Source organism: Gossypium hirsutum, chromosome D10 (assembly GCF_007990345.1).
Source record: "Gossypium hirsutum isolate 1008001.06 chromosome D10, Gossypium_hirsutum_v2.1, whole genome shotgun sequence".
NCBI lineage: Eukaryota > Viridiplantae > Streptophyta > Magnoliopsida > Malvales > Malvaceae > Gossypium > Gossypium hirsutum.
In genome coordinates, this window is record NC_053446.1 from 58,851,765 (window position 1) to 58,872,085 (window position 20,321).

The window sequence follows — 20,321 nt, forward strand, 5'->3', positions numbered from 1 at the left end:
TCATTTAATAATAACCCAATCTCAAGTCAATCTTGAAGAACATTATAGCTCCCCTAAATTGGTCGAACAAGTCATCAATCATTGGTAAAAGGGTACTTGTTTTTAATAGTCAACTTGTTCAACTGTCGGTAATCAATACAGAATCTCAATGTCCCATCTTTTTTTTTTCACAAACAAAATCGGAGCTCCCCAAAGTGACACATTAGGTCGTATGAAGCCTCGATCTAAAAGCTCTTGCAATTGGACTTTCAACTCATTAAGTGTCATACAATAAGATGCAATGGACACATGAGTGGTTCTAGGGAAAACTTCTACCCCAAACTCAACATCAAGAAAATTCTTCACCGTACGAATACTACTAACACTAGGGTCATTTTCCTTCTTATCCATCACATAGGCTAAAAATGTCTTACATCCCTTCTAAATCATTTTCTCGGCTGCCATTGTTGAAATCACATTATAAAGGTAGTCTGATCATTCTCCTACCATCACGATCTCATTTCCTTCGAGTGTCATCAGCATCACCTTCTTCAAATCGCAATCAAGCATCACCCGATTCTCAGTCAACCAATTCATACCCAATATCAAATCAAGCTCACCAAATGGCAGCTCCATAAGGTCAACCGAAAATTCCACATATTGAATCACTAACGTGCATTTCCTATACACTTTATCAATGACTACACTCTGTCTTATAAGACTGATAACAGTAATAGCATACTCAATTTGTTCTACATCTACAACCAATCTACCTGACACAACACTAGAAATGTAGGAATGAGTAGAAACGGGATCAATTAATGCATAGAAATGTAACAACAAAATCTCAAATGTACCTGCAATCACATCAGCTGCATTTTTGTCCTCATGTCGCCTTGCTGTATAGGCCAGCCCCGGCTGCCTATCTTCAGTCCGAGTAAAACCTTGTCCCTGAGCACGTTGTCCATGGCTAATATTACCAAAAGTAGCCCCAGTACCGACTGTCCTACCCTGACCTCGTCCTATTGGTAACACTAGTGCAGAACCCTGGGTCTGTGTCGGGGTGGCACTAACTCTCTGGGAACAAGTACTCATGCAATGTTCTATAGGTCCGCACTTAAAACATGCACCACTTTTTTTCCAACACTCATCGGGATGATGCCTCTCATATTCATAAACTAGAACACCTGAAGCCCAATCAAAACCTCTCGTACTAACCATTAAAACAATGGGTGGCTTAGCTCCGCCACTAGTATCATTTTGAGGTGTCAAAAACCTATTATCCCGAAAATCCCTAACTCGTTTCAGGGGACAAACATTCAAACCAGCAGAACCAACAATCCTCTTACCATGAGCCCTGTTTTACTCACACTGTTCCCTTTCAATCTTCTTCACCTCCTCTATTATCTTAGCCTTCTCAACCAGATTCTCAAATACCTGCTTTTGGTGAGGTGCAACCTGAAACTTAATGTCATACCTCAACCCAGCCTCGAACTTTAAGCTTTTATCCAACTCGGTAGTAACCATACCAGGTGCATACTAACTCAATCTCAAAAATTCGATCTCGTACTCAGCTACCGTCCGATTACCCTGCTCTAGCCTAATAAACTCCAGTCTTCTAGCCTCAATGTGCGTCGTCCCAACATATTTCTTCTAGAATGCCTCTAAAAATAAATCTCAAGTGAGTCGATCAGCTTGTGTACCCTTCACTATAGTTTTCCACAACGATGGGCCTCATCTCTAAGCAACGACACTGCACATTTCAACTTTTTTTCCAGGGTACACTCTAAATCCTCAAGAATCCTCTCGATAGCCTCCAGCCAGTACTCGACCACTGTCGAAGCTACACTCGTAACTCCTTTGAACTTTTCAGCCCCATTAGCCATGAGCCTCTCAGTAGGTACTCCTCGAGCAACTAGCCTGAGTTGGGTTCCTGCGACACTCTGGAATACCTTTATCATGGCACTAGTAAGTGCATCTTCTCTCAATGCCCTTTTATGTGCCCACTCATGGCCAAGTGCAGTCTATTCACCTTCTCGAGTAGGTGGATCAACTCTCACTGGAGGACCCATAGTCTGTTGTGCATTCGAATTTTTCCTCGACGTGACTTTTCTTTTTCTTCCTCGAGTGTTCATCACCGACTCTCGAGTAATCACATGCTAGGTATCTATACACATTCACAACAAACAAAACATTTAAGGAATGACATCAGAGTCTCAAAAAGTCCTGTAAAAATTCATTAAATAAGGGTGGCATGGTACCCATTAACCCCAAAACATTTGCAATCATCAAATCCAATCAATGCGTCCAAAGCTTACCAAACCCAAACAATATAGGCTTGTGGGTTTCACGGTCTAAGTTTTGTAAACTTGACTCTGATACCACCAAATGTTACACCTCGAACCCGGCTCAAGAGTTTCGACCAAGTTTCAGGGATCACATTAGACACCAAGTGACATAGACTAGAAACAATACACTTACACTCGAATATTCAATCAATTTACATTATGAATCATTCAAACTAGTTTTTGAAACCAATTTCATACAATCTCGAACATGCAACACAAATCTAATATATGAAAATATTAAACCAAAAGCATTATCAACATAATACCCAAATGAGTGTCCCCATGCCACTATAAAAGAAAGAAAGTACCAAAAATCCAATTTTATTACAATTTTAACTTGCGAGACTTCCAGTAATCCTCCAATGCCGATGTCGCCTCTCTGATATCAACTATATCTTGAAAATAAATAAAGCTCAAACAATAAGCTTACTAAGCTTAGTGTGGACTCAAGGTGCACACCATGCACACACAATCACATTAGTCAGTAACATCCTCATTACTTATGCACAACTTAAATTAGACATATTCTACTCAATTCGACATCACATCATGCTCAGTTACATACATAACAATTTAAAACATGCTTTTTAATACACAACAAAGTAGCACTACTCTTATATCATTGCACACACCAAAAGATGATCTTTAAGGTTTTTGCCCAAGTCTACAATAGGACACATCCAAGACTGAGACCCCAACTTGAACACACCAATATATTGAGTCATAGTTCTCCATCCTGAACGCATCAAATAATGAATCGAAGTTCCACACAAAAAGATGAGTCAATGACTCAAATAGTGAATTGCAAAATGATTGGTGAACCAGTCTAGCACATCGTGCTCAAAACTTCAGTTCTAAGACATTTCCAAATGTCCTATGACATGCTAATTATATCAAATGATTTCCACATATATACAATGACATTTAGTCAATTTGTTACTCAACAACATTAATAATTAATTTCATATACACATTATCACTTCCAAATTTACTCATTTCCTTAAGCATGTTTGCATTAAGGTCACATAGACAAATAGCCACTAATCAAGTTCATTTTCAAATCCAATCATGCATAAGTATCATCGTATAGGTATTACACATAATTACCTACCTCAACGTAATTAAAACCGACAGGTATGCACTTAACATATTATTGATACTTAATCATCAAAAACCATAAATGTAAAATATTAGACATTCACACATACCAATGGCAGCAACTTTAATCTATACCAATAATATATTCCGGTCGCTAAATGAGCATTTCGAGTGTACTTATCTTACTTACCAATATGGGCACTATTTAAACCATTTGCACCATCTAGCATTTCACACATTAACATATACTTAAGCACATAATCTCAGCAAGCGCACACAAATTTTAGCACCATAACCTACTCAAACAGTAGGTAAAGACACACATCGATTCGTGTAAGCCTCGATTATCAATCACCTAATTCACTTTAACTTTTCCTTTGTCAATTTCGATTGTCGGCCTTCCAAATTCTGTTTCTTGAAAACAAGATCAATTATCACTCATTAGAATCCTAATAACATTATTGGAGTATAAAAATTGCATCAAAATTATCATATTCTCTAAATTCTCTAAACTAGTCTAAAATGTCCATGTTAGGCAAATCTCAAACCACTTGTTCAAAACCTCACTTCAATCACCTAATAGCTTCATTACAACCTCAATTCAAGAATAGAAGTCAGAAGTTATACAAATGGCCTCGTAATGCTACCTATCCAATTTTAAAGAAAATTTTCGAATAAGCTTTTCAATTGACTAACAATTCCCTCATTTTAAGTTGAAAGCAAGTTTCTAAACTTTTTTTCCTCATAAAATAAAGCTAAAAACACTTTAAAATTAAAGAATGGTAAAGAAATAATGATTTCACCATGTATGAGTTCAAACTTAAAAGAAACTTTAAAATATTTGGAAGTTTTTTATTTAGAACGTAAAATCGAACTGTAAAGGTTGAAAAAGAATGAAAATCAACTTTAAAAGCTATCTGTTACCTCAATTGCAAGTTTGGAGATCAAATTCGAGAAGAATCTTCAAAAATTCGTGAAATAAAATAGTTCGATTTGACGGCAATTGTTTGAGTTTTCGGGTCAAATTGGTTGTTGTTTTGTAGAGAAAATGTATTTTTTCTAAACTAGAATGCTTGTTTGATGATAAATTTGAGAGTTAAGGGGAAAATTTTAAAAAAAAAAAAAAAGGTTAGTCATGGTGTTTGGTCACCGACGGGAGCGGGACGAGGAGAAGGTGATTTGGTTGAAATTTCAAAAAGTGGAGTATTTTCTTCCTAAAGACAGAAACCTTGCCCCTTTTCCAGAAAGGTCCCTAACGGCTAAAATTGGCCAAAATTGTTGTAATTTGCTTCAATTTGATCCCCGATTTCAATTCTCAGACCACCATAGCTAATCCGAAGTTCTGACTATTCCTCTCTAACCCCAATTTAACTTTCCCAAATTTTCCATTTTCTTCTACTTAGTTACGTAAATTCTCTTCTTCTTTTTTCTTTTCTAACTTCTAGTCCCGATTTTAGGCATGACAATTATCCTTTAAAAAAATATTCAAATTATCGTATTTAACTCTCATCTAAAGCTATCCAAAATAGTATAAAATATTATATTAATAAGGTTAAAAAATAAAAATAAATAATTTTTTAAAAACTAATATTAACTTTTATCAGAATTATAATTTCTTTTAAGTAATCTGATTTAAATATTGTTGACTTTAATCATTTATTAGGTTGTTGAAACCCACGAGAGCTGATCTCTAATTGTTAAATTGACAAAAGTTAGCTGTCAGGACGTTCCTGCAACAGGAATTGAAAGTTTGAGGCTTTTCCTCGAGTGAAGTGAGATTCATCCTACTAACGAGAAGTTAAATTCTGTGAAGTGGATTGACCCTACGAATTTGACACTCATCAATGATAAATCTAAAACTTAAAGACATTCATTTTGATCCAAGGCTGCAAGTACTTCGTTTTCCAATATTCTCATTGCAAAAATTCTCAGCCAAAATACAGATGGAAATATCTAAAAAGAATTAAGTAAATAACACGTAGCAAAACTACAGTCTGTAGTAAATTGAAGACACAGATTCGTTCTGTATAAAGTATACAACATGATGGAACATAATTTAATAGCAAAAAAGGTGGAAGAAAATGGCCAAAGCGCCATGCAAAGACATGGCTGTTCTTTGCAAAGAACAATAGGTAACTTCTTACTATACAAACCTCAGTTCCCTCAAAAACTTGAAAGGTGAAAAGAAAAAAGGAACAAGAACCAGTGCAATTGCCTGTACTAAAATTTTAATGCTTCTCTAAACTTGATGCTAGAACTATTTTGCAGGCCTTTCTTACCAGCACCGGCGACATTTCCACCCTGCATCATCGCCACAAACTCATTGTAATCAATGCGTCCGTCCTGCATATGATACGTAGAATATAAGATCAGTGCATAAATTATATGCAGGCAACAAAGTGCTGATAATAATTTAGCACAACATTGAAATATTTTATGGTCTTGGTTGAAATGAAGGATTGATTATTGCAAATGGATGCATTGAGGGTTTTATTATGAGAACTGGATACCTTTACATGATCCAACGGCCGACTATTTACAGATCTTGAATGTGGAAGTGAAGGAAAGGACTACCAACTCATTTTGAGGGCAAGCTTTCTTAATTTTGGTCGACTATATAATGTATAATGATCTAATTAAAATACAAAAATAAAACAGACTACTTACATTATCCTGATCAACTTCTCGGATCATTTCTTCAAGGCGAACATCTTCTATGCCAAACTCCTCGCAAGCTTTTTGGAGCTCATCTGGAGTAATATAACCACTACCATCCTTATCAAAGTAGGAGAAGGCAGCAAATAGATGATCTTCTTTCTCGATTTTGTTTAGGTGCAGCGTAGCAGCTACAAACTCCCCGTAGTCAATTGTGCCACTATTATCAACATCAGCCTGTAGTTTAAGAACACATTTGCATTAGAGACAACTTGTCATTGATTATTCCAATTAGCCTTGTATTAGGTATAGAACAAAGAAGACAAAAGGTAAAAACCAAGAAAAACTACTAGATAATCATTAGATGTCAGTTTTGTGAAACTAAAGTCATGTCTGCCACTGTCAACTTTGGACAAAGACATGGTAGTAGGTACACATTCAATTATGCTCATACAAATTGAGGAATGGACCGGATGCAATTGTAATTGCCTAAGACCATTGAAGAATCCATATGATTCCATGGTTGAAGACACTTCATACCATTTGGTATATCTTCCTTCTTCCATGGTATATCTATATTTATTGCATTTAAACACTGAAAATCCTAAATTGAGTAAATGAAGCCAAGAGATCTCAACAAATTCACAAACCATAGCTACCCTTTGGAAGTGCATAAGCAAACATGAGCTGCCTTAAATGTCTCTTTCCAAAAAAAGAAAAATTCTTGAAGCAACCACCCCTACACTTATTCCTCGGATGTAGATAAGGAAGAAATTCTAGAAATTTCATTGAACAAGCCGAGAGGTTTAAGGTGCCACCGCTGTTACTAGATTTGATGTAAAAAAGGTCAAGAAATGGGTTTCCTCTGGTCTAAGAAAGATAGTTGAGGAAGAGAAGGGTTAGCTAATTAGCCCCTAAGAGAATCATCCCAAATCCACAAAACATTACTCCTAGCTGACTAGCAGTCGGTATACTTACTGCTTGCATAAGATCATAAATTTCAGACTCCTTAAGATTAGCTCCAACTCTTTTCAGTCCGACTTCAAGTTCTTCGAATGTGATCTGACCACTGTTGTCAGCATCTATCATCTTGAACATTTCTTTCAGGCCAGCTATTTCTTCTTCAGATAGGCTCTCTGCAATTACCTGAATGGAAAAAGAAAATAATTTTTCAGTTCAACATAACTGGAAAATCTAAAAAAGGTTTTAAATGTAAAAATAGGTTTTCATAGTTTGAGTATCCACTCAAGTCTCCATCCATCAGTCCCTCCCTCCCTATCTCACAACCCCTTTTTCCCATATATCATGTCTAGCATGTCAAGAGACTTACTCTAAGAGCTATTTTCTTGAGCTTATTCATTGCAGAAAATTGCTTCATACGACTTAAAACAGCAGAATCAAGAGGCTTGTCAGGAGCAACACCATCAATCTGTATCCAAGGGTGGCCTGCACAGATTTTTTAACAATATTAGCAATGGAAAAATAATGCCCTCCTGGAACCTAGTGTTACACATTTTATCATGTAAGTAGGAGCCATCTGCATTGCCAATAACATGGCAGACTGGAATCTTTCTACATAATAATAACAAAAGTTTAAAAGTTTTATAGTGGCACAAAATTGAAAATTATGCACTTTATCATCTAAAACAATTACATGTTTTGTATATAACCGTTTAAAAGTTTTATTTGCTTTTGTATGCAAATGTAGTTTTCGCCTTTTTGCTTCCAGAAGCAAAGAGAAAAAAAGTAAAACCGCTGACGAAATGGAGCCTTAATAAATCCTAAAAGTTCTTTGATAACAAAATGCTGGACCGGAATAAAAGAATGTGGCTTACACAAAACTTCATGTGCAGTTAACCGTTTCCTAGGGTCTCGGATGAGCATTTTCCTCACCAAATCTTTAGCACTTTCAGAGATGCTAGGCCAAGGATCAGAATCAAAATCAAGGTCACCATGCAATACCTCTTCAAATATGCCTTGCTCGTTTTCTACATCATGGCAGTGAAAATCAAAACATAATCATGATGATGTAAACAAAGGGGCAGTTAAAATAATTGCACTTGGCTAAATTAAGGTTGTATTAGGATGTGACTAGTCAAAACGGAGAAAATCTTACGCATCAGAAAATTTCTTACCAGCCCAAAAGGGAGGAACTCCACTTAAGAGAATGTAAAGAATTACTCCTGCACTCCAAACATCTGCTTCTGGACCATAATGCTTTCGTAAGACTTCAGGGGCAACATAGTATGGGCTCCCAACCACATCAGTGAATCTTTCACCTGCATGGCAAAGAATTACAGTTAAAAAGTAAGTAAATCTTCTCTTAATTCCTCTACTGATGTTGGTAATCACAAATGGGATCAATTTTCTATGTTATATTGACAATGCAAACCAAGGAAGATCACAAATCAATGCATGAATAAAAGCTCTATAATAATTCTTTACAAATAAACAAATGGAAAGCCTAATAAATTTCATGCTAATGCAAACCAAAAGAAACCTTTGTCTTTCTTATATAGTGATTATTTTAAGAAAGAAAAGGCCCACTTTAAGATTGGGGCTCAAAGTAAAATTTACTTGTGAAACTCTAAACTATAGATAATGCAAGCCAATTTTGTTCAAACAAGAAAACCAAGGGAAAGGAACCTTGTGTGTCACAAACATTAAAGAATCAAACACAACTGACATGCCTAAACCAATGATGAAAGCATAGGACGTAGATGTGCAAGTGATACCATATTACCATTGCCTAATGGATGGCTGGCTGGTAGCAGAATATAACCATAGGGCTAACAGCAAATAATGACTCCCAGTGTCACAAACCATTTGAAATGTAATGTATAAGACCAATATGAATATAATTCCAATGTAATATCACATTTCTGACAGGAATTGGTAGCATGAATAAGCTCTCTGTAGCAAAGAATTTCTTAATTTTTGCTTATTCAATAATTTAATAGGAATTCATTTACTAGATTTGGACCTAGAAATAACTCATTTAAGCCAAGAAATCCATGCCGTTTCAACCATAAAGTGAAGATCAAATTGAAAAGACTTAGTTAGCCTAAATACTACCTGGCTTAAAGAATATTGATAATCCAAAATCAATAGCCTTGAGAAGCGCATCCTCCTGCTGATTCACAAAAAGGAAATTCTCAGGTTTGAGATCTCTATGCATAACCCCCAAAGAATGGCAAGCTTCCACAACCCCGACTATAGTCCTTGTAAGTGCAGCTGCCTTTCTTTCTGTATAATGTCCGCGCTGAATGATTCTATCAAAAAGTTCTCCACCAGCACATAATTCCATAACAACATGAACTGCCACTGCGTCCTCATAAGCTCCTTTTATAGATATAACATTCGGATGCCCAGCCAAGTGGTGCATTATCTGAATTTCTCTTCTCACATCCTCTACATCTTCATCAGTTAACAACTTCCTCTTTGCAATCGATTTGCAAGCATACTCTCTCCCAGTTGACTTCTCCACACAAAGGAAAGTCGTCCCAAATTGCCCTTGTCCTAGTTTTCTCCCTAGGCTAAAATATTCCTTGAAATTACCTGTCCTCGTTTGTAACACAGACTCAGTCCTAAGCCCTGCACTGGACACCCTTTTCATATGAGGGAACTTGGGTTTGGCCGGTTTTTCGGGTTCAGTTTCCGGTTTGGTCTCTGGTTTGGTCTCCTGTTTGGCCTCTGGTTTAGGAATTGTCACTTGCTCTGGAGGTTTGTTTAGGACTGGCAATGGTGATTCAGGTTCTCTAGCTGCTACCTCGCTCCCAGTTCCCCCATTAGAACTTGAAACTGAGTCATCAGGCATTCGGGACCGCCACATTGCGGCGGAAACCGATTGGAAAAACCCATTCTTGGAAATGCTTGGTCCTACACAAGTATTCCCCATCTACTCTCACACTTAAATTTCTTCTTCAAAATACAATCAAAAGTTTTGAACATTAATATCTAAAACCAACAGATGGGCCAATCTGATACATAAAGATCTGATCTTCCTAATAAGGATCAAGCTCCCTATATTCTCCACTAGAAGGGAAAATCTTTATATCAAAAACCAAACTAGAACTAATTACTTACCTCCAAACTTCAAAATCTATCCATAAAAAAATGAAAGTAATGATTACAACAACCACGGGATTGTAGAAGCAAGTTTAAGAACCTGAGAAAAAGTCAACACAATCATCAATCACCAATTAATAAATAAATTAACTATGCAAGAAAAAGAAAAACACATACAACTCCTTGGATCTCAAATTCAGTAATTGGAAAAATCAAACTTGAAATTCTCAAAAGGAAAAACACCCCAAAAGTCCAAAAGGAAAAAAACAGAAACCCAAATGAGTAAAGTTGAAGGATGAGAAAGTTGAAAGAAGATCATTGGAAAAATAAGTTTATATTAAAAGGAAAAAAGTATGGTTTACCAAGTCTTGGCCTAATAGTTGAAAAAGGAAGAAGTCTGTTTTCCAAGTTTTACAACAAGAAGAGAGTGGAAGTGGAAAGTCCTTGAAACTTGGTTTATATCTAAATCTCAACATTATTTAATGTTTATTTTATTGCATTAAAATAACAAGAAAAGAACAAACATATGGAAAGAGGCATAAACGTGTGTTTGGACATAATTTGCAGGGTTTACGCGCTTGGCCGGATTTAGGGTTTTTATCACTCCGGGCTTATCGGTTGATGGTAGCATTAATTGAAAGCTTTCCTGACTTTGTATTGGATCCCATTTTCTTTTATATATCTTTCATTTCAATACGCAATACAATAATTTATCCAACTAATGTGCACTTATTTAGTTTTCGGATTTAATCGAATGGAGTCAAAAAAGTTTAAATTAATTGAATTAACGGATTTTGCTTTATCATTTAAATTGAGTTAAGTGAAATGAAATTTGAATTCAGTCAAATTTAGTGAGATTATTTAAATTAAATTAAAAAATTAAACATATATTTTAATATGATAAACTTGAATCATTAATTAATTTATTTATATCCTAAAATTATTATTTTAAGAAAAATTAAAATTGTAACTTTCTTTATATATTCTTAAAAGAGTATATATTTTTAAAAATATATACATTTTTGAATTTTAAAATTCATTTTGATTTTTTCTTTTTGTAATTTTTGTTTAGAGAGACCAATTAGCTCTTTTTCAAAATTGGCAAGGACCAAGGTTGTATTTACAATAACTTGTTATTTGAATTATTCAAATTGTAAAATTTAACTCGACTCGACTCGAACTCGAAACTCGAATTACTTATTCAGTTTACTCGAATAACTTGAACAACTTGATTCAATTAACTCAAGATTCCTTTTTTTTTCTAATCGAATCGAGTTTTGCTTACTTCTAGGTATATTTAGGTAATTGAATTTGTGTGTAATTGTTTATAATTATACAATGGTAGCATGCTTGAGTAACCATTGTAATTTGTAGGTCTGACTGAATTGAGTGTAATTGGACTACCCCAATTACACTTTCCAATTCTTAGTGATAAGAGTGAGAATTAGAGTAATTATATAGGTAATTACACCCAAATTTAATTTTAAAATTTTATTTTTATACAAATTATAAAATTATATTATAAGCGTGATAAGTACAAGTGTTTGAGATTATTTTATTAAAAAATTATATTATAAAAATAATTTATGTATTTTATAAAATTATAGCAAAAAAACTATATTATTTAAATGCTTAAAAATTTCTATCATTATAGCCAAATAGTTTATTATAAAAAATAATTTACATGTTATAAAATTTTTATAATATATTTATTTATAAAAATTTATGATCAAGTATGGACATAATTTATTTACGTGTCAATGTTATATATTATAAAAATAAGATATTTATTCATAAAAAAATGTTATAGTTTTTTTTTATAATAACTTATTTATAAAAATATGACAAAAAATTATATTACTTTCATGGAGTGTTGTGAAAGTTTCGAACAATTTATAAAGCTTTTTTTTATAAAGGTTAAATATTATAAATATTATATTATTTTGACTTAATTTACATATTATAAAATAGATATAACCTGGCATAAGTCTTTTTCCAAATTAAGTTTATATAAGTTTTTAAAATTAAAGCTACAAATTATTTGAACTGTGAACATAAATATTATAAGGTCGATGATAATTATCAAGTAAAAAAGGTTTTCTTACACTATATCGTGGGTATGATATCATTTGAGAGAATGGAGTCAAACACAAGCACCATAGACAACTCATGAACTCTTTAATTTGACACATTTAATACTTCGAAATGTGGTTGAGGAAACATTTGTTATTCTAAAAAAAATATCTCTCATATTAATCGCATCACCTTAGTATAGCATAAAAAAAAGTTGAATTGTACTAGCATGTTGCATATTTTATAACTTAAATCATAAATCGAATTGAGATGATCCATATACTTCAAAGAGTATATAGAAGAATGAGATTTTAATAATTAGATAAAATTGCACATGATGTTTATTTTTCTTGTTATTTTTATTAGTAATCGTATTATCATCTACTTTTTAAAATAATATTATGCATATGATGATTTGATTTTAATTTTTGTTACTTGTTTAGAAATTATTTTTATCATACTAATATTTTTATAATAATTAATATTTTTAAAAATATAAATTATATAACTGTGTAATTACAATTTGTATTACCAAACATGTTATAGGGAATTACAATGTAATTATACTCTATCAGCCAAACACGTCTAATAAATTACAATTCTTTGTAATTACAAGAGAATGTAATTACTACCCTAGTAATTATAGTTCCATTCAGTTGCTTTGTGATGTCTAAACAGACCCTTAATATTTTTACCTTTATACTTATTTCAATACACTCCTAAGACCAATTTAAATAAAAAGTTTGTAAGTAGTATAAATTTAGATGTTTTATTTCTATTGAGGGTTAAATGTGGATGGTGGCTTGATATGATAGTTCACTCGGAAGGCATGTGAAGAGTTGTTGAGATGTAACATCCAGTTTTCAATAAACTCGAAATTAAGAATAACTGGAGAACTAAATTAAACAAGACCACAAATTGACGACCTCTATTGGAAGAAATAATGAAGCTAGAAACTGATTTGGACAAAGTTGAGAATTAAACCTGGTTTGGATAGAATGAAACTAGTCAGTTCCTCAGTGGGAGACATAATGATTAAGAATAAACGGTTCTCATAAGGTTGGAAGTAGCACGGGAAGGGTTATAAATAGATGAGAGATGACTCCCAATGATGATTTTTCTTCCCGAGCTTGTCCCGATTTCTCTTGTTCTTTATCTTTTTTGATAGCTCGAAGGAGTAGTTATGGAAGGTTTTGCATGGAGTAGACTTCGTGAGAATAGAGCTAAAAAAGTAGGGAAACCAACAAGCGGGTAAAGTTCTTAACCCTTCTGTGTATATAGGATTAAGTTATGGACATCATAACCATTTTAAGGATTCTGCGTGCTTATGGAAGCTTAAGCTTTTAAGATGTAGCATAAGCTTAACCAATGGGTTTTTGGTTGTAAGCTACTCCCTAGAGAATGGAAGCTCTGGTGTTTGAGAGAAAAAATAAGCTATGGAAACGATAAGGATTCAGGTGAATTCCAAACTCTAACCTTATTAGTATGGTCTACGTTGTTAAGCCTGTTGTGTTTGCATAAACATAAAATATGATGATATGTGCATGCATTGCATGATTGTGGGTAAACCCTAAAAGAATAGATAAAGTTAGGATGGGAATGGGGAGAGAACCCATTAGTTATCGCCTTAGGCAAAGCTCCGAGCCTTGCAGAGGAAACACCACGGTGTTCGAGCATTAAGGTTAGGTGGTGTAAAGGGAGTAATGGGAGGAGGATTTGGGAAATGAAATTATGGAATGATATTTATCGTGACGGCAGTATTGACTAGTCCTTCAGTATAACACTGTGACGGTGGTATATGGCGTAAGACCATAAATGAAAGATGATATGGTAATCTGGTATGTGGTACATAGCATAAAACCGTGGATGAAAGATATCATGGCAGTATGGTACACAATAAAGGTATATGGCATAAGACCATGAATGAAAAGCGTTGTGGAAACAAGATATAAGGTATACGGTGTAGGACCATAGATGAAATACGCTATAACAGCCAGATATGATGAGTAAGATCATGGATGAAAAACTCTATGGCATTAAAAGAGTAAGTCTATTGGGATAGTAAACACAAAAAAGAGTAAGCCTGCTAGGACAGTAAACACGGAATAGAGATGAAGTCTATCGGGACAGTAAACACAATGCAAGTTGAAAGGGACGTAAAGAATGAGAAAGAAGGGTATAAGACCATAGCTCGGCTACAACAACTAATGGTCACTAAACTAACTATAAATACGACTAAGGCAAGTGCACCTATCGAACATAGTGAGTAGGGAATATCGTATCCACGAAGACTAAAAGTACTAGTAATTACCGTTTTTCTATTATTTAGCCGACAAATTGGAGTGATTGTTTTTAATCTAAATTTACTAATCTAATTTATCCAATAACGTAAAAGAGAATGAAGTTGAAAAATAATCAAAGATAACCAACAAGATAGACAATACCCAAGAAAGAATCCACCTAGATTTCACCTATTATTCTGAATATGAATTAAACGATTTATTCACTTGTGTCTTGATCCGTAGAAATCCCTAAATTATGTTAATATCTCTTTTGAGAGTAAGAACAACTGACTCTAGGTTGATTAATTGAAATCTCTTTCTAATTAAAGCTTTATCGTCGCATTAACTCGATCTATGGATTCCCCTATTAGATTTGACTTTAATCCGGTAGATTTATGTTCTCCTATTTTTAAGATTGCATGTAACTCCACTCAATTATGCTAGATCTACTCTTAAACAGTGACTTTTACTTCACTGAAATAAGCACATTAAACATGAATTAATATCCTAAAAATATTAAAACACGAAATAAGCATACATAATTGAAAACAAGAATCAAGTATTTATCGCATAAAAACAAAAATTAAATAATAAGATTCATCATAGGTTTCATCCTCCTTAGGTATCTAAGGAATTTAGTTCATAATTCTGAATAGAAACATCTCAAAGTTAGGATAACCACAAGATATAAAGAAACTTAATAAAACTTCGAAAGAAATTAAATAAAGATCTTCGATCTTGAGGACGGTCCACTTCTGAGTTGATTCTGATGGCGTTCTTCGAGTGTTTTCTTCGATCTTCTCTAATTGTCCCCTTAGGTCTTCTTCTAATTGGTATTTATAAACTTTAGAATGCTTAAAAAGCCTAAAAATTGGGTTTTTTTTTTGCATATCTAGAAAGCAGGTTTTGAAATCGGCACGAGCTGGCATATGGACGTGTGGCCAGCCCGTGTGGTTCACACAGGCGCATGGCTAGCTCGTGTGGAAATGCCTAGGCTGTATGGATCCTAGAAACAACTCTATTTAACCGATTTTGGCTCATTTTTTACTCCTTTCACTCTCAAATGTTTTCCTAAGTATAGAAACATGAATTTAGAGGATTAGGAGCTTCAAATTCACTAATTTACATAATTAATCATCCAAAAATGCATTAAGAATGAGATTAAAATATGTTACTTTTATAGCTTATCAACAACCCTAGAGTCCGCCATGAAACAGATGTAGAAGGAACGCCAAGACTTTAAGTGAAGAGTATGAGCCTGTGTGCCAAGTATGAGAAACCATGTAGATGGAGGAAAAGGCAAAAAAAACATAAGTATGGCAAGCGGACATTGAGGAATCTGCCAAAAGTGATGGAAGCCAATAAGGCATGGGCAAATACCCAACGAGAATTAAAGGAAGATAGAACAGGCGATAGCTGACCTGTTCATGGAAATGAAGAGAGGAAATATCCGAGGATCACAAGTAAGGATCCAAAATGAAGAGCCACCAAAGAAAGCTCAATCTAGTTATACCCGAGAAGTAAATCTTGTGAAAATGAGGGGAATCTCACTCCCAATATAAGGATACTATCCAAGGGATAGTGTGTCTGTCAAGATTGTTCCTCTTTAAAGAAAGTCTTAGGCGGGTATACCATAGAAAAGATAGCTCTGTAAGTAGGAAACGAGTAAGTAATATGGCAGAACTCGCATAGTCGCTGGAACAATAAATTATGGGTTCACCAAAGGGGCGAGGCCTGCTGTAAGTCAACACAACATGGAATGCCAATGAGTCCACCAGGACTAAGGTATGGCTAGAAAGGGTCTGCTAAGGATTGGTACAAATAAATCTGCTAAGGAATATATCTCCTAAGAATTCTTGGGCGGATAGTTGAAAAGGATACCAAAGGGGTTCATAATGGGAAGCCGACAAACAACTAGGTCAATTTAAGATCGACAAACTCCCCGTATAAGGGGGAAAAATAAGGAAGGAAATATGAGAAGTAAGGAATGGATTTGCTGATATAGCGATACGTTTGGGATACGGTCGAGTGGAGAGTTTGACTAGAGGAAGGTTTCATGGTGAGCCATTACACAAGGAAACCCAACATTGATTATGAAGAGACAATACTTTCTAGTGGCAGATGTAATAACGTTTAGATATCTGATTAGTTTGGTAATGTGTGAAAAACTTGATATCCATTTAACAGATGTCATTACAATCTATTTGTATCGCTCATTATATAGTGAAATTTATATAAAATTCCCTAAAAGAATTTAAATCCCAAAAAGATATAAAGATTCTTGAGAAAATTGCTCAATCAAATTAAAGAAATCTTTATATTGATTAAAACAATCTAAATGTATATGGTACAATCGTCTTAATGAATATCGATTTCATGTTTTTTAAGACATATTTTGGTTTAAACATTAATCTTTGAATATTATTATAAATTTCCAATTTTACAATATATTTCATTATATCATTTTTGTGAGTTGTTTGAATTTTAAATTGAATTTTCTCTTAGCAATTGCTATTTATGAATAGAAGTCCTGAAAAAATACATGTGAATTTGAACTTGTGATAGTTGTTTATGTTGATGATTTAAAAATTATTTGAGCTCTCATAGAGCTTCACAATACAATATATTATTAAAAAAAATTTGAGAGGAAATATTTTAGGAAAAACAAAGTTTTGTGTCGTCCTGTAAATCGAACATTTAAAGGATGTAATTCATGTCCGTCAATTACCTTTTACAAAAAAGTTTTTAAAGAGATTTTACATGGATAAAGCATATTTATTGAGTACTCTGATAGTTGTAAGATCACTAGATATGGATAAAGACTCATTTCATCCTTATGAGAATGATGAAAAGCTTCTTGATCATGAAGTACCATATCTAAGTCCCATAGGGACATTAATATATCTTGCAAACAACATACGACCTAATATAACATCATTATAAGCTTGTTAGTAAGATTTAGCTATTCTCCAACACATAGACAAAAGAATGAAATAAAGCATTATTTAGATTTCTTAGAGGAACCATTGGTATGAAGTTATTTTATTCAACTTATTCAAATTTTCTATTAGTTTAACTATGTTGATGTTGAATATTTATTGAATCCATATAAAAGTTGATCTCAAACAGGATATTTATTTACTTGTAAAAATATAACCATGCCATGACGTTCAATAAACAAACATTAGTTGTTATCTTTTCAAATCATGCAAAAGTGGCTGCAATGAATGAGGCAAGCCTAAAGTGCGTTTGGCTAAGGTCGTTGACCCAACATATATAGAAGCTATGTGGTTTACCTCTACGGGAAAAGATGCCAACTCTCTTATACAAAGATAAGACAACATGTATAGCTCAATTGAAGATGGTTACATTAAAATGTTAGTATACAAAATGGAATGCATCAGCTCAAAGATGTAATGTGATGTTGACATTAGGGAAAATCTAAAACATTGTTGTACTATTTTCCTTTAATCAATGTTTTCCTTTAACGAAGGGTGGTTACATTGAAAGATTAGTATACAAGATTATATACTCATTTTCTTTCATTAAGTTTTATCCCATAACTTTTCTTAATAAAATTATAACAATACACATTTTTGTAGAGAGATTATAAATATTTCACAAATAAATCTGTTTTCAACTCTCTTAGCCCAACAATTATATAGATGACATCTCAACTCTAATAGAATTTATGAGGTGTTTCAATTTTCATATTTATAGGTTAAAACTTGATAGAGGCATTTCAAAAGAAAAAATAATCAACCCTTGTGTCTTATTATTCTCTCATATTTATTATTACAACACCCCATTTAGTTCTGTAACAACTATTATAATTTAATTTATTCTTTTAATAGTTTAAATCAGGGGGCAAAGTCATTTAAATTTCTGGCCTAACTAACATCCAAAAACAGGGAACTAGTGGGCAGAACATGGTTTCCAATTTGAGGTTGCTATAACTGATTAGGGATGTCACGTGCAAACCCACTTTAGTTCATTGTCTTGTTTCTCAAGCTAGAAAGTGAGGGTAAACACAGATCTCTGCCTCAATTCTACCTGCGGATAAAGCAATCCCTTGATGTAATAGCTTTTCTAGTTAATCTCTATATTTTAATAAAAATATTGTTTTGTTTATAAATTATTATTTTAAAAAATAAAAAAATTTCATTTACATATAAAATCTTATGAATTTTTATAAAAAAATGAAATTTTAAAAATATTTTTTTAAATTTTTGACTTTTAGAATCAATAATAAATTAATGAAATTTGTAAATTTATTATTATACCAATAATAATAATAAACTTTCGTTAGTGATTTAACACGGACAAATGACCGAATTATTCAATTTCAATAACGCTAGTGATTAAAATAGATTTTTAAATCCAAATGACCAAAATAGGACAACACTAATAGTTAGGTGAATTTACTCTAAATTTTAATTGTTATGGAGCATGGGCCTCAATGAAATATAAAATCACGGGCAATTTATCAAAAAAAGTTTTTTTTTAAATTACCGAAATGGGCCTTGTATTTTATTATTTATCGAAATAGACCTTTTCCAGCAAATCGCGTCCATGTCAGCACGATGTCAGGGGACGTGCCAGGAAATCGCGGCCACGTCAGCGCGCTTTGCTGACGTGGCAACAAATCGCGTCCATGAGGGGGCAATTTGTTGCCACGTAACGCGATTTGTTGCCACGTCAGCAAAGCGTGCTGACGTGGACGCGATTTGTTGTCACGTAACGCGATTTGTTGCCACGTCAGCAAAGCGTGTTGACGTGGCCGCGATTTCTCCCCTCAACGGTCCAAAAAAAAACTATAAATACCCCCACCCGTTTTTTTCACAAACTAATCCTCTCTCAAATTTCCTCTCAATTTCCTCTAAATTTCCTCTCAATTTTAGTGTTGAGAGGAAGCATTGCAAATAATTAAATAAAATATTTCGAAAGAAGGTGGAAAGGAAGACTAAAGCATATTGACAATAAAGTTCAAAAAAATTAAGAGAAATTTTTAAAAAAAAATTAGAGTCAAATTTTTAAATGGTCAAAAAGTTCTTTCACAATTATTCATAGTGATTTAAAAATAAGAATTACAAAATTAGCAATTGATAAAAATCATGAAATAAATTTTAATTATAATGACATTAATGATTAAAAACGGATGATAAAATTTTTCTATTGGTGATGGTTAATAGCAAAAAGGAATTCTTTTTAAAGAAAAGAAAAAAGAAAAAGAAAAGCATTCAAACAATAGGTAAAAAGATCAACAAGAAAGTACAAATTGAACGAACTTCCGATTATTGACCTGATTATGGCTCGGGTTGTCTAGCTTGGGTCAAAGGTCCGCCCAAAAAATAGTAGGATTTGAATAAAAATAAAAATTCAAAAAATGTGTTTGAATAAAAAATGAGGCCTGTTTTCTAAACAGATCGAGCCTCGGGTAAAAGTTTTTGGCTAAGGCCCGACCCAAATAAATTAATTATTTTTTAATAAAAATTATCTTGTTGTTCCTAGTGTTTTGGTGCTGTTATTTTTCTACTGTTTTTGTTGTTATTTTTGCTATTGTTTTTGTTATTTGTACTGGCCAATTTACCAACAAAAGCTTAATTTTTTATAATTTTTTATAAAATCGCGGCCACATCAGCGCGCTGATGTAGATGCAATTTGCCGGAAAATGGCCCATTCCGGTAAATAATAAAATACCCGGCCCATTTCGGTAAATTTATAAAAAATTAAGCTTTTATTGGTAAATTGGCCTAAAATCACAACAATTTAATCTCCCTTGGATAAAAAATATAACTTATCAAATACTCGATGCAGA

The 20,321-nt window shown here is 33.5% G+C and overlaps 1 protein-coding gene across 2 annotated transcripts; it reads right to left on the minus strand.

Annotated features, from left to right (window-relative positions):
- Positions 1–5,314: 5,314 nt before the first annotated feature.
- Positions 5,315–10,769, minus strand: LOC107915714 (calcium-dependent protein kinase 1-like). Of its 2 annotated transcripts, none has more exons than NM_001327123.2 (8): positions 10,511–10,577; positions 9,156–10,248; positions 8,216–8,359; positions 7,916–8,068; positions 7,411–7,526; positions 7,059–7,226; positions 6,093–6,317; positions 5,315–5,768 (listed from the first exon to the last, which is right to left on the minus strand). In NM_001327123.2, the coding sequence occupies exons 2-8, from the start codon at positions 9,976–9,978 to the stop codon at positions 5,646–5,648; spliced, it is 1,752 nt and encodes a 583-aa protein (NP_001314052.1). In that variant the 5' UTR covers positions 9,979–10,248; positions 10,511–10,577; the 3' UTR covers positions 5,315–5,645. The 2 variants fall into 2 exon arrangements, with proteins under 2 accessions (NP_001314052.1, XP_016700334.2); XM_016844845.2 differs by having other exon boundaries at positions 5,405–5,768; positions 10,326–10,769.
- Between the last annotated feature and the right edge of the window lie 9,552 nt (positions 10,770–20,321).

Coding starts and splice junctions, on each gene's coding strand:
- LOC107915714 (NM_001327123.2), bottom strand. CDS start 9,978: ATGGGGAATACTTGTGTAGGACCAAGCATTTCCAAGAATGGGTTTTTC. Junction 8,360..9,155: donor ATCAATATTCTTTAAGCCAG/GTAGTATTTAGG, acceptor TTTGCCATGCAG/GTGAAAGATTCACTGATGTG. Junction 5,769..6,092: donor GAGAAGTTGATCAGGATAAT/GTAAGTAGTCTG, acceptor TATCATATGCAG/GACGGACGCATTGATTACAA.